General features: G+C 32.8%; 1 protein-coding gene across 1 annotated transcript in view; it reads right to left on the reverse strand.

Moving 5' to 3' along the window:
• Nucleotides 1-15,769, reverse strand: part of LOC111001509 (silk gland factor 3) — a 134,952-nt gene that overhangs the window by 58,372 nt on the left and 60,811 nt on the right. The window contains exon 2 of the mRNA XM_045631479.1: nucleotides 4,209-4,371. Coding sequence (XP_045487435.1) covers nucleotides 4,209-4,371 — 163 coding nt within the window. The remainder of the gene's footprint in view (nucleotides 1-4,208; nucleotides 4,372-15,769) is intronic.

A 15,769-nucleotide genomic window follows, 5' to 3' on the forward strand; every position in this document is an offset into this window, starting at 1 on the left:
TAGGCGGTTGTGGCTGGTAGACAAGACGTGTGACGTCACGCGGGTCGTTGGCCTCGCCTGAACTTGAACCCAATACACACCAACACACTCCCACTTATTTATTTTCAGCAATCCTCGTGGCTGATATAGTAATTATAATTATATTCGACTTGCACATTAAAAGAGATATCACCTATTAAACACCTCCTGGAAAGAATCATCAACTTGGTATTGTTTCGAGAAATTGTTAAGTTCTTAAGAATGCTTAAGCTTAAGAAAATTATATTTTCCATTGAGATTAAGATCATTTTGTACTACATGGTTCGGTTATAGGGATGCGGATGATGCCTCAAAAATACTTCATGTGGGTTATTAAGGGCAACCTGTGTCAGCCTGTAATTGAGTCTATTTATTTAACAGGTATATTTACTTAAAAGGGTTCCCAAATCTTACACTATGAAAAGAAAAATGTACCAATTTAAAATGAATAAAGACTTATTTATTATTATTATTATTATAATATTATTATAGTTTGCAACTTATGATGCGAAGTATATTTAGATTGACTTAATAAATAAATATTCAAGTTCTCGAACATAAATCAAAGAGCAAAATCAAGGGACACAATATAGAAACATTTAGTAGTGCCTTTCGCCAGTTCCTTTAATGTAATTATTAAATTTAAAATTTGGTAAAACCTTTCTATAATGTCTCTTTGTAGAAACATCTACCAACTTAAGTATCTATTTCCGAATTCGACTTAGGGTCCTTTAAGATAATGAATAGAATAGAAGAATAGAAGAGCGCACCAGTTCTTAAAATACCGGCAACGCACTTGCCAGCCTTTTGGCAGTGTGTGTCCATGCACGTATCAGTTAACGTTAGATGAGCCAGATTTTTTTTTTGGGTTATGGCTTCCGTGTAACAATTACGAAACCATTTAAGTCCACCATTTAAGATATTTCAGATTGGGAAATTCTTTAGAAAACCGTTTCTTTAGTAAACGATTAGTGTTATAATGAAATTTGTAAAGAATAGTTTTCTAAATATCGACCTTTAGACTACCAGGGCAGACTTATTTTTATTCTGACAAAGGAGTTTGGAGAGGTTTCTTTTACAAATTATTTCCCCTGGATCATGGTTAAATTCTTTGATGCTTTAACTTGGAATTGGAAATACGGAAACACAATAATAAATAACTTAAACACAAAAATACGTTACCGCATTATCTATTCAATAGTTTTTTCTGTGTCTGTGTCTGTGTTTTCTATTCTTATCTATTAGAGTGGTTTCGAAAAAAAATTTTTGCCACAGATTAAAATTATTAATCAAATTTTGTATCTAATCCATGTCCAAATTGTAAAGTTTATTATGGGTTTATTGAAGCGGCAGTTAAATAGGTACCTACTGAACGGGCTTGCCCTTCTAAAGGCCACTTCACTTTCAGATGAGATTGTGGAAAAGCCTTCGGCCCGTTTATGTATAAAAAAATAAGAAAATAGACTTGATAATAAAGACGCACTAAAATTTAAATACAATTAATAATTGTGACAATACCTGCAAAAGGTTAACGATTACTTCAAAGTGTGCCCTACAAAAAACTGAAGCGTGCCAATATGTTGATAATACTGTTTGTCAGGGTTGGTTTAAACGGTGGGAAACATAAATAAAAAGTAAAAAAAAAAACTAATGAAGTAAAACTGTTCATAGGTGGGAAATATTCTTCAGTCTTTTGTCTTAAAATTTAAATACAATTAATGATTGTGACAATACCTGCAAAAGGTTAACGATAGCTTCAAAGTGTGCCCTACAAAAAAATGAAGCGTGCCAATATGTTGATAATGCGTAGGTGAGATGTGGGTCAGCCGCGTGACATCTGCCGCCCCCGCACCTGGCCTCCCCTCACCCCGAATGCAGATTTATAGCAGTAACCGAAATTAGACACAACAAAGACACTTAAACACCGGAAGAGCCGTTTCGCAAACTTGTCGAACATTTTTAAAAATGGAACGGTCGAATTCTACTTGTTCAAATATTTAAGAACGTTTAAACTAATCTATTAAATGTATATATCTGTTTGAATGATATATGAATGAAGAAACTGATGCCAGATTTAAAAGTCTGGTGGCCTCGGGGCAACAAAGGAGTAGCCTCAAATTATTATCCAAAGAGTGGTGTATATTCTTGTCGTCAAAGCTTTTCAATATATAATTTTGTTGTGACAGCTTAGAGTGTTTAGATAAAATGCAAGGCTGTCATCAAGGCAGACATTTTTATTTTACACAGCCAAAGTCTCGATAACTAATGAATATTATACGATAAAAAATAAATTCCACTTATGGCATTCATATCGAAATAGGAGTAAACATAAATAATCCTTATTAATATAAAATATGGCAACATTATACCAATTTTATTCTCGCCTAGACCAGTTAAGTAGCGTTATTTTGCGTGTAATAAATAATTACTATATGTATTATTGATTATTGATAATTATTTATTAAAATATGTTTTTACTTATTTAATAAAATATTTCAATGCACATGTTTTTTATTCATTCGAATTAGAAAGCGTAAATAGTTATATTATTATGTGGTCAATAACAATTAAAGTAAATATGTTTTTATTTTGAAATGGATAAAAAGGCCATTCTTAATTAATTATTCGTGGGGTTGGACGTTTGTGTCCTGCTCATAAGAAATGTATGTAGTCATGTCACACTGAGTAAAATATAATAAATCATTATTTTTAAAGTTATTATGTAAAGTTAGAATCCTGGCGAAATAATTGGTTAAGTTAGGTACAGCTACTTATATCAATGAAATATAAAGAGGAAAGATATGATTGTTTATTTGTTTGCATTGAATACCGTGTTTTTCATACATATTTACCTCCGAAACTACTAGACCGATTTAAACAATTATTTCACCATTAGAACCCTACATTATCCCAGATGAACTGGATATATATAGATCCCAGATGACTATAGAATATTTTAAAAAATAGGATTCTGTTTAAAATTACAATACTGTTACAAATGGCGTGAAAAAGATAAATTTCTCGTGTAACATTAATATCTACAAACAAGTAGGCAACACCATTATAACATTTTTACGCAACACCATTCTAACATTGTTTTTTTCTTTCTGCAATTATAAGAGTATTTACCGAGAAAAGTTTTAGGCCATAGGACATCGTTTTGACCGAATTAATTCGAGTGGAACCGCAGAGCACAGCGATATATCTAGATCCCTATATCGGTGTATCGTCAGATGGTTTGTCCAGTTGTGCGCGGGCGCCGGCTGCTGTAAGGGTTGGGGTGTACTATCAGAAGTGTCAATTAATCTTGACCCTGTCACCCAAATTATTTTCAGTTCCAAAAATCCTTCTTTAATCGTTTTTCATAGTTATCCTATATTTGTAAAAATAACTATGTTAAAACATAATTTAACGGTGTGATTCCAAGACAAGTTACACAGTCTTCTTCATAAGGAATAATAGTATAGGTTTATATGTTTGTGACGAAAAAACTCAAAAAGTACTGGTGCGATTTTCAAAGGGTTTTTTGTTTTATATTATCCAAGAGTAGGTAATATAAGCCGACTTGCTATGATAAAATCAATTGCTGTTTGTTAGGGAACATTTAAACGATGGGAAACATAAATAAAAAGTAAAAAAAAATACTAAAAACTATTGAATTAAAACTGTTCATAGCTGGGAAATATTCTTCAGTCTTTTGTCTTTTTGGAAACAATTTTTCTGTGTTATCTCAATATTTATTGCCATCAGAAATTTGTTTCATAGAATGGAGCTCTTTGGTCTATTTCAAAGATTTTGTATTAAGTTTTGAGACAAACATATATGTAGGTGATATGATATTCGTTATCTATTTATCAAAATATAAATAAAAATATTGAAGAATGAAGTGGCAGTGGCATATTACCTATTTTGAAATGAGCTTTGTTTCAATTCAAATACCTGTTAAATCCTTTGAGACTGGCAACATAATAATAAACGCTTCAGTAATAAATGATATTTATGACAATGAAGAACAAATTGACCTTGTTGAACGCCGTTAACTTGAACCAGTTTGAATTATATGCAAGTAACTGACCTACAGATCTGCTGTTGACCTTCGGAGTGTTGCAGCTGCTTCCTGATACGGTACATTGCAAACTTAATTAACTTCAGTACCAAAACTGAACACTTACCATGGACTTGAACAATACCTGCGGCATAGGTGCAGTCGATGGGCGAGTCCGGCGAGTGGGGGCGCATGGGCAGACATGGTGATGGGCAATCGGGCAGACAATTAGATGGGCAGGCTGAATTAAGCAGTCGCTGCAGCCGCGACTCAGGGTAGTGCAGCCATGATCGGGACACACTGCTTCGCTGTAAATAAACGTTGGTTTATTTTATGTTTAATGATAAATTTTCCATGCAGTGAATTGATTTTGAGTCTTTTAACTCCAATTAATTCATTAAATTATAGATATTTTTTAGGCCAAAATTGGCTTATTCAACCCTAGGACCATTTATGAAAGAGTCATATTTGCTATATGTACCATCACCATTACCACATTCAGATAACATATGTTTTTAAGAAAATGGGCAGACTTATACAATACTTATATATTACAAGCGATCACTTCTAACAAGAAGTGCATAACATACTATAAAAAAAAGATACAGATAAGCATTTTTATCTTATACATCTTAATTATTATACATCAGTAATGAAAATATTTAAACATATAAATGTTATACACGCAGCTATATGTACCTTCTTGTATGAAGCAAAATTAATATTGTTCGCTTAATAGAAAAAACGTGTTCTAAGAATGAGAAGAATGCGTAGGGTGAAAATGTGAATAAAATAATTGATTTAATATCGATAGCACCCTTTAAGTAAGCTGATCGTGGCAGGTATATCTAATAAAAAATAACCACCACGTGACACGGCAAGGGTTGATATTATTAAGGACGATTACACACGAAACGTTCAGGCCGTAAGCGATTATTATTCGCCTTACTGTCTTAAGATGATACATTGCCTTGAATTTTAATTAAGAAAAGAAAATCTTATCAAGTTAATAGTTAACTCAGAAGAAAGAGTAGTGAACACGAATTGGCCGCCATTTTTTTAAACTAATAAAAAAATTTTCATGACTTTTAAAATTCAGAATAAAAGCCACGTTGGGGCACAAGAGACGGCGACATCAAAGTTGTACAATGTCTTTGTAGTGGTCAAGCAAATGCGGAGTTAAAAATGAAAAAGTTATACATTGTATTGTTTTTTAAATGCTTTTGTATGTAATACTGTATCAAAAAGGATTTATCAACAGCCAACATATTAAATCTAATTTTTATTGACATCAGAGAGATTCAAAGTAACCTAACAATACCCGTGTTTAAATTACAAGTGAATAGAAACCCTTAGCGACGTTGGTCTCGTGCCTCACAGGTGTGGGTCGCATTAGAAAGACGCACATGCGACAAAAACAAGTTCTAACGTTTTTTGCTGCAATTATAGCCTCTATGTCACCACTTAGCGCCCCTCCGGAACTAATTAGCCATTAGATATTGTTAGCAACCCTTCTTTAGTACTCAAGTGGTGTTAGAAATTAATTATATCTTATTAATTTAAATTCTATTAGCATTAATTATAAAAAAACAAATTAACTATGGTCTATTTTCGTTATATTCTTAGTCTAACTATGGTAACTACAATACCTGTTATTATTATATGCTTATCAAAAGTTATACTCTGTTTAATATTTAACGTCACGGTATGAATCTAAATAGTGTTATCTATGGTGAGAATTGTCAGGATCCAATTGTATGTTATGTAAATATATATGTAAAGTGAGCAATGTGTGTGTCACAAAGGATTCAGCTGTAAAATACATATTTATCAGCGGGCGGGCGGCGTAGGGCGGCGCCCAGCCCTCTCGCTCTAATATATTCACGCTAGAGCTGGAGCTACTCATTTTTTATCGCCGTCGCACTTCGCATTAGAATTTACAGGCGAGAAAATTGTACGCACACCGACGCGAGGGAAAACCGCCCTCCGCTGAAGCATCGCGGTGTGAGTCGCCTACATTGTAAATTCGCGGGGTTCCGGGAGGAGGCAGGGGGTCTCGGGTAGGGGGCGGCAGGGGGGACGGGGCGCGGTGGATGGGCTGAGTGAATGTGCGGCTCGATAAGGCTCGAGCGACTTCCGCTCGGCCGCCGGACTCTATTGATATTTCATTGCACACATAATCAAACTTAAATTTTCACAATAAAATATTAATTTTGTACTCCTTGTACGCAATGTTAGCTGAATTCATTAAATCTTGTAATCATATTAATATAAATAATAAATCAAAATTTAATCGTTTTATGCATTCAATTTATTACCATAATATGTTATAACTCTTATATGAAAACTGGTCAAAATATACCATTTATACTTAAGTTGTCGGTACTATGTTTATACGTGCTCTAGGTCAGTAATGTGTGAATTTCTTGACCGTATTTATTGGGATTTAAATCTCGTAAATCAAAACAAAACATTGCTGATAATCAATCAGGTATGTAATAATTACATCAAAATAAAAAAAGAAAACATTACAATAATTTAATTTCAATGTGAATTTCATGTGTAAAAAAAAAGTAAAGAGAAGTATATCCTACCCCTGGCTAGTGGCTATCAGGGCCGGTTTCCACATCACCTCATTTGATAACTGTGAAGTTCCCTCACTGCACTTCTTACACACCCAATTGAACTAATTTTCTTCACTCGACACGTCGACAAAGGGACCAGCCCAGTAAATAAAATTCGCCTTATGATATTCACGAGTATATTTAGAATACACGAAAGTTGTAAGAATAATGCCAACGTTTTTTATAAGTCGGTCAAACCCATCTGATTGATGAGTCAGGTGGTCACAGATACGGCAAACAACAAAGACATAACCGTGATAACTGTTACCTTGGTTACCATGGTAACAGCCACGTTACATTGAAACTATGGCAGCATATCATGTTATAATGTCTGTTATAAAACAGCCAAAGATTTGTACTGAATGTTTCATAAACCAACTGTTTAGACTATATTCCAGCAAGCGATTTGACCAAGTAGCTATTTGATAATATTGCAATACAATGCAAACATTGTAAAACAATATTTTCCAACGTGATCCTCCGGGAATGGTAACAAACAAATGTCGATGAGAATAAACAGTACCCGTATACGGACCTCTCTCTATAAAACTCGCAAAAGCATTTCAGTTTAATTCTGAAACAAGAATGTGGGGTATTTGTCGAGAACTAATAAAATTTCATTCGAGAATAAACAAAAGGCCTCGCGTCCGCAAACAAACTTGTCCCCTTGCCCCCTTTCTCTCCTCCTGTACAGCTTCCCTCTGACTTTATAAGGCATAAAAAATTAGCAAACGATGACGTCAATTAAGACACCTGCTCGGTTTTAACGTGCGTATTCATACCGTGCCTTGCTTCGAAATTAACCTAATTAATAACGACCTATTTTAAATCGCCTTGCGTTAGCCCTATAGAAAATATAAGAAACCTATATCCGGATAGCGAGTATACGATACTAAAATTATAAATAAAACATTAATTTTGGCAAAACGCTTGATTTAAAAAATTCTCTCATATTTAGAATGCTGCATAGTCCCTGTAAAATACAGTATGTATTGTATTATTAATGAAAATATTATATGCTATATTTATCTTGCTGGGAAGCTGGGATGTACTAAATAACAGTACACGTTAAAATTATAATTGATCAAATATAATGTTGGTTATAAATAATAAGTATAGAAAGCACTTTTAATGTATAGTTTAAATTTAAATCAGGACATACGTTTAAATATTTTCCAAAAAAAACTTAGTATTTGTTCAAATTGCAATAACTTCATTTAAAGATTTGTAATTAGACTACATAAATTTTTACTTCCGTTCCAGTAGGAAGAGAAGTAAAAATTTCGATAAAATAATGAAAGTGTCCTGGCAATATTTTCTACAATATTTGTGACATGCAATGATATAACTAATTAAGTGTTAAATATCAAGTGCAAATGAATGATGTGTGTTTGTATATTTGCGTGACAAAGGGGGCAAACAGGAAAGGTGAAGGTAAATGTCAGTAACGGGACCACAGATAAACAGATGGACAGTTTTTATATGCCACAGTCGGTCACTGTCGATTAATATTTTTGCATAGGCGATAACATCATTGTTGCTGATTGGTTATTAATATTTATGAATTTTTACTTTTACTTTTACCCCCAAACGTTACATCGGAACCCTCTTTTAAAGTTTGCGATTATTGCCTATTGACTAATTGAAATTAAGTATATTGCGATGTCAAACTCAAACTCAAAATATCTTTATTCATATAGGTAAAAAAGTACACTAATGAACGTCAAAAAAAATAATTAAAGCAATTGTAAATTTACCTTTACTACCAATTCGCAAGTCAAGGGCGTAGAGCGGGCAAGAATAACTGGCAATAATCTTTTCGCCACTCTTTATAATCGCCAAGTTTTGAGTAATACAAATTGTTTGAACTGGAGCAGATCAATCCCAAGGATTTGGACCATTATAAATACGACTTTATTGATTAATTTACTTTTTACGAGAGCTTTGAATTTATTTAGTGATAATTCTCTAATTTCGCTTCGGAGTTTGTTGTAAAAACGAATACAATTTCCATACTCAAATTAGTTCTAAGGCGTATTATAATGATGAAAGTCACCATTTGTTTTAAAATCGTTTAAGTTTTTTGTACATAAGGCTTCAAGAATATATTGACCAGATAGTGTCATATTAGTTTATTGCTTTAACTTATTCTGAGCCGACTTTCTCGGAGAAACACAACAAATACCCCGAATAGCCCGCTTCTGCAGCACAAACATGAATTGAATTGGTCACATATCCATCAAAAATTCTATTAAGTTTTATTATCTATGATCTCATTAATAGATCTAGGAATGTTTTAATCAAATTAGTATTCCGCTTGAGAATAATTTAGGGAATCGTCAAAGTAAGAAGAACTCATCGTGGTGTCGTTGAGTGATTTAATAACACACGCGATTAGCTTACAAACAGACATATTAACTTATATTTGTTAGCAATTATGTATTGTTGTCACGCTCTTTGTTCCGGGAAACAGACGAATAATATTGATTAATCAATATGGATATAGTTATTTACTTGTAAAGGGAACCAGAGACATATTAAAAGTCACATATGTCTAACCAAAATAAAAATAAATGCAAAAAGGTTCAGTATTTTATGTTTACTGACTTGAAATGATAAATATTTATTCATTTATTCGGTTACCCTAAACAAAAATATAACAAATAGGTTACACATGTTACTAGTTAAAGGACTGCCCTATCGCTTAACAAGCAATAGGCAACCCTAGTATGTAAAATAAAAAGGAAATTCCTACTGGAGGTAGGTACTAAAAGTCTTATTTACAAAATAACAAAAAACATTACCTACATGTAGTAATGTGATATTATGTAACCCTGGCACTAGGATGGAAATCACCCGATAGAACATCAATTGTGCATACTGTGGAAGATAGTTAATTGCTGATAAATGATTCATTCTAGCTTTAAAAGGTAGATAACGAAAATCAGAATAGGATCATTTTTTCTCGGCATCGCGGAAAATAAATTTGTAGAAAATCACAAGAATTAATTATGTATTCTAATAGATAGGATACTAATGCATTAGTGAACATGGAGTTATGATTATAATACATTTATGTGGATGTTAAAATTGCCACAAAAAAATATTATTTTCTTATTATTTTAGTTAGGTAATTTTTCCAAGGTCAATTTAGAGGTAAATTATTGTATTTCCAGTGAATCAATCTGCGACAGGCACGCGCGGTTACAATATTAACAAACTGCGAGTTACGAGAAACTACTCAATATTGTAAAACAATCGTTGAGTATTACATTATACGTGACAAATTTTCGTTATTACTTTGAAAACCTCTTTATTGAAAAAAAATAGTTTAAAAGCTTGTGTTTGTTTTTTGCTACACTATATATATATATGCTCTTTGAAAATTTATATTTTCAATTTGATTTATTAATGTGGTATAAAATCTTAAATGGTAAGCATTTACGATTATTTAATAGTGGTTGAACTGTCACAAAATGTATTATCATACTATTAAGCTTTAAAAATGCTAATTAAATAAATACAATTTCAAGAACCCGCCAAAACGCTTCTCTAGGCAAGATGGCGTCGCAACAGTCCGTATGACGTTTGTAAACACCTTCACAAACGTCAAGCTTTTTATGTGTTAATTTTATCATTACTGTTTAGTTACAAAAATAGATTTCAGTGATATATTGATCGAAAACATTTTCCGTTGAAATTATCCTCTTAACTAGATTAAACAAAAGAAGACATTTTATTTTAAACATTCAGAATACTCCCTCTATTTTGTCATTCATTCAGTCAAATATAAACCTCATCGGTATTATATCGAAACACAAAATACTAAATTTATAATTGCCTAATAAAATTTATTATTCTTTAATATTTTATATTCTTACAATTTTTATTGAATATAGTTTAAATGTTTCTGAATCATTACAACACGCAATTGTATTAAGAAAAACATAATGGTCTTTTTATTATTGATCGCTTGATAAGATCAATTCAATTTAAGAAGTTAACACAAAGTGTAGTGTGACCGGAACGTAGATTGCTTCTGTATGGGATGCGCGTGCGTCTATTACAATAGACTATAGAGTTGCCAGAGGGTAGGGCTGCGCAATGTCTTTTTAGAATAGTCTTATTAAATGTATTGATAACTTTAAATGCTTTACTACTACTTTAAAAGTCTATGGATTTTTTTTTCTAATTTTAATCTTCTTTCTTTCCTCGCGTGGTTATGTTACCTTATATTTGATTGGCGATGGCCATCTCCATCAACCGTCTCATTGGGAGTTTCGGAAATTCACTTTTCACGTTTATGAAACACTTTTTTTACGGCTGGATACGCAAGTTGAATTCTGGCCATATTAAAGAGCACAGAACTTGTTACTATTGTTACAAAGGTTTTGTTCAAAACAGTAATAGAGATAGATTACCTGATAATAAGAGATTCCGCCGTCCATAAAAACTCACTTCGCAAGAGGGCTCATAAGTAAGAATTGTTACACTCTGCTAAAACTGCCTGAACATGCATATTCTGGAGACTAATTGCTTTTTCAATGTTGGTCAATCGCAACAGCCCTAATGGCCTGTGATTCAGGGAAGGAAGCGTCTCTCGGAAGCGCACCTGGCCACAACATTGCCATGCGCAACGCGACTCCGATTATCTACCATTAGTACCATTGACTACACCTTTATCACAGTTTATTGTCGTTCAGTGATTCAGAACAAATATTAATAATAGCCTTCTACTTCAGATGCTTTTATATCATCTTATTCTTTTTTGGGCAAAGGCCTCCTCCAGATACTGCCACTACTGTCTGCACTGTGCCACTCTCTGCCCTGTTTCCTGTTGTTTCCTTAATGTGGTCTATACACCTTCTAAATCGTCTTCCTCTTTTTAGATTCTTTATAATCTATAGCCCTAGCAAGTCTTGCTCCACTTTTCTATTCCTCTTGCCATGTGCCCCGCCAATTACGTTTATATATGTTTTAAAGATAAGAATCAAATACACTAGTACACAAAATAGCACACTCATAAATCTATTTAGAAACAAATCGTCAAACTGTTCCGATTTTCTTCTTTTAAGTAATTTACTAAAGTCTGAAGTGCTATCTTGACACGACATGTCATTGAGTCATCTTAATATATATATTTTTTGTGTGCGTGTGTATGTGACTGAACTCCTCCTAAACGACTGGACCGATTTAGACGAAATTTTTTGTGTGTGTTCAAGGGGATCTGGGAATGGTTTAGATTCACAATTTTGTCCGCTGGACAATGTTTTTTTAATTAATTTTCAATTTATTAGTTGTTGTTGATTTTGGAATGTTTTACATTGGATCCGACAGACGGCGCTACCATCGCAGTGTCAAATTCTAAATAATATTCGAATTTTAATTTTAGTCTGTCCCGAAATTTAAAAAAAGTTTTGTTATCATTGTGTTATATCGTGTGTGACCATGTGCTGGATCGTTAGATATTGTCATAACATTTGAATAATAATTTTCATCAAAATGGCTTATTAAAAATTGAAATTTTGAAATTAAAGACGTGTAGACAGGACAACGTCTGTCGGATCCGCTAGTATTAATATAGTATGTTTAATACATATGTATTTTTGATAGATTTTTAGAGATATTTCAATTTCGCAACTGTCCTGACAAAACTGTGGTAATTAAGGCTTTGCACCTGTGATATCTATTAATTAAATTCAATCATACACATAATTTGATACCAGCATATTTGGTGCAGATAATGATTTATACACGAATGGAATAGAGGAAGTTGTAAATAGTTTGGCAAGCTATTAAAAAATTGTATGGGTTTTGTACTTACTAATAGTTGCTATATCAACATCATACATTGACTGGTACGATTTTAATAGCGGTCTGTCTTGGCTTCTCACGGCCGGCCATTTATGTTACAAATATTCTGGACAATATAACGTTCAGCCAAACTTGGCTGAGAAATACATTATTCTAGAAATAGATTTAATTGGGTCCAATTTTAGTGTTCATTCGTTACAAAAACATCTATATTTTCTACTTACATAGATACTAGCGGACCAAAGAGACATTGTTCTGTATACAAAATTACAACTATTCTCAAATGTACTACACAGAAACTATTATTATGTGAAATATAAATGTCTGCGTATATTTTAGTAATCACGTTAAAACTATTGCAGGAAATTTTCTATTGAATTGAAAGGACATTTTGTAATTAATAATACCCCGCTGCATCCTATTGCAAAACGACATTGACCACTGCCAAAACTGGCAAGGCCGGCCTCACAGCAGTGTCAATACTACATACTAATTTATTGCGATATCATGTCTCTACTAAAAGTTCGGTAATATTAAGCTTTGATGTTTTATGCTCCACTGGTTAGTAGTGTACTCGAGTCAAATTCAGTAATATGGATGGAGATGCCTTATGAAGAAAAATATAAACTGTTAGAGATTGCTAGAAAACTTACTTCAACGGTTTTTAAGGCAACTTTACCGGCGTACATATTACTGTTTTCCCATTTCCTATCTGCTTATTGTTGAGTTGGAATCTTTGAATTACAGAGTAATCGGTTATCCACTTTGTACTATTTATCGAAAAGTATTTCAGATCCTAGATGTATGCACTACTGTTTGAGCTAAACTCTCAAACTGTCCTCAGCCTGCAGTCACCAATTCCGTATATAACTTCACGACTAAACTGGCGTAAATATTACTTTTCTCCCAACGTCTATCTGCATTTTTTACTGGATTTGAATCTCGACTTTGAACTGAATGGTAGAACAGACTGAATGCTTCTAGCAGTGCTTACTGAATGTGGCTGAAAGGTGATTTGTGACAGGCTTGGAAAAACTGCGAGACGAATCCAAGTTTTTATATATTAAGTTAATACATTTCTGGTTTGTAAGTTAGTATGCATTATAATTGTAATTTCGCATATATACTGAAAATAAACAAATGTACAAAGAATTATAAAATATTAGTTTTAATCCATCATAAATAAATAAATAAATAAATCCACTCGAGACCTTTAATGAATTCTTCATCTAAATTGAGGTCTGTACTGATGTTATGGAATTTACTTCCCATTCCTATCCGCTTTCCTCTTTCTCTATCTTCTTTAAACCAATCTGTAGAAGCATAACCTGACCATATCATTCGTAATAATTAATATAACTGAAAGTATTGTGATTCAAGTGTCCATTTTTATTACTGTCCTCATCATTGTCTACATGTTTTAACTGCTTTGTTTGGTTCCATTGTTTATGTCTAAGTGATTGTAAATCTTATGAAGTTTCGCTCTAACATTATTATTTAATTTAAATATATTTCCTGAGAGTGGTTGACTGGAAGAGTTCGCTCAAAAGCAATAAGATTATCAGGTGCCATACTTTTTTATTTTTTTTATTGTACTGTACTTTGTGCAACGAAGTAGGTACATAAATAAACTGTGACTGACGTTCTCTTCAATTTTATAATTTACGCGATATTTATGTATATTTTGTAATTATTGTGATAATAATTCGCATTCAGAATAATTTATTACCATCGTAATAAATTAAATATGTGTTCATAAATTATTTGAAGGAACCTCCACATGGCAATTTTAATCTGTGGAAAATTATAGCTGATTTATTGAGTGAGATATTCCAATAATTCTAAAGTCATTATCACGATCATGACATATGTTTTTTATAGAACAAGGGCAAACAGGTGGCTCATCTGATGTTAAGTGATACTACGCCGCCCATGGACACCCTCAATAACGGAGGGCTGCCTTGTGCGTTGCCGGCCTTTTAAACATGTGTAAGCTCTTTTCTTGAGCATTAAAAATACGAAACCGCCTGTGCAGTGCATCCACCACCTAATTTTTAAATAAAACTTTTGTTTAAATTCGAGATTTTGAATGTTTTGATTTGTTCTGATTAATTGTTTTTAATCAGATAGAAAGTTACACTTTCACACGTAAAACGTAAGTGTTGTGAGAATAATTTTATCTTGTGCGTGTTGTGGTACTGCAACCCCACATGTAAATCAGATTAACTCCGTGGGAAATATGTAGATCATCTCAGACTCCATTTGGATCAAAGATTAATATTATACATTAATATTATACATAAAAATAAAGATTTACGCAGGAAGAAGCCTATACTCAAGATCTAATCCTACACCAAAGAACAAAACAAACAATTTTTATGTAATTTATTAATAATAACAATAATAATAATAACTATAATAAAAAAAAGTGTGTACATATCTACATGCGTTAAAAGTTATAAGTTGGCGTTACAAGATAAATATTTTTTCAAAAATTAAATTCGTTTATAGAAATAATGACACTAACAATAGAAAAAAGGTATTTAATACATTAAAAGTTTTAATAACGCATTATCTAGTTTATTTAAAAATAACAAAAAACATTTTGACATTAACATCGCAAAAATTTACTCTCTAGCTTTTCCCTGACGCACCAAAAGAAGTATAACTTCAAAAAATAAGAATAAAACGACGAAACAGAAGGCTTTATATATAACAATAGATATTGCTTGCATCAATAGAGCCTGCATGCACACTGTACGCTTATAGTAATCAAAGCTGGAATTATAATATAACAAAATAAAATTTGTGGCGCTATAACCTCTTAAGGTCTTGGCCTCAGATTTCTGAATCTGTTTCATGATCATTTTTAAATCTAATAGTCAAGTAGGTGATCAACCTCCAGTGCCTGACACATGTCGTCAACTTTTTGGGTCTAAGGCATGTCGGTTTACTTACTATGTTTTCCTTCACCGTTCGAGCAAATGATACATGCGCACATAAAAAGAAAGTCCATTAGTGCACAGCCCGGGATCGAACCTACGACCTCAGGGATGACAGTCGCACGCTGAAGCCACTAGGCCAACACTGCTCTTAGCTCTTAGTTCTTCTTGGAATTATAATATAGTTAAGCTTAATTAATTCTACGCGACGTAGTCATTACGATATGGTATTTTGAATATAGATAGCCTAATAAAATATTAATCAATTCCAATTTATCTGCTCACATATATATAATAAAAAGAAATAAACATTATACAATAACGAT

The sequence above is a fragment of the Pieris rapae genome, chromosome 15 (assembly GCF_905147795.1).
Source record: "Pieris rapae chromosome 15, ilPieRapa1.1, whole genome shotgun sequence".
NCBI classification, from domain to species: Eukaryota; Metazoa; Arthropoda; class Insecta; order Lepidoptera; family Pieridae; genus Pieris; species Pieris rapae.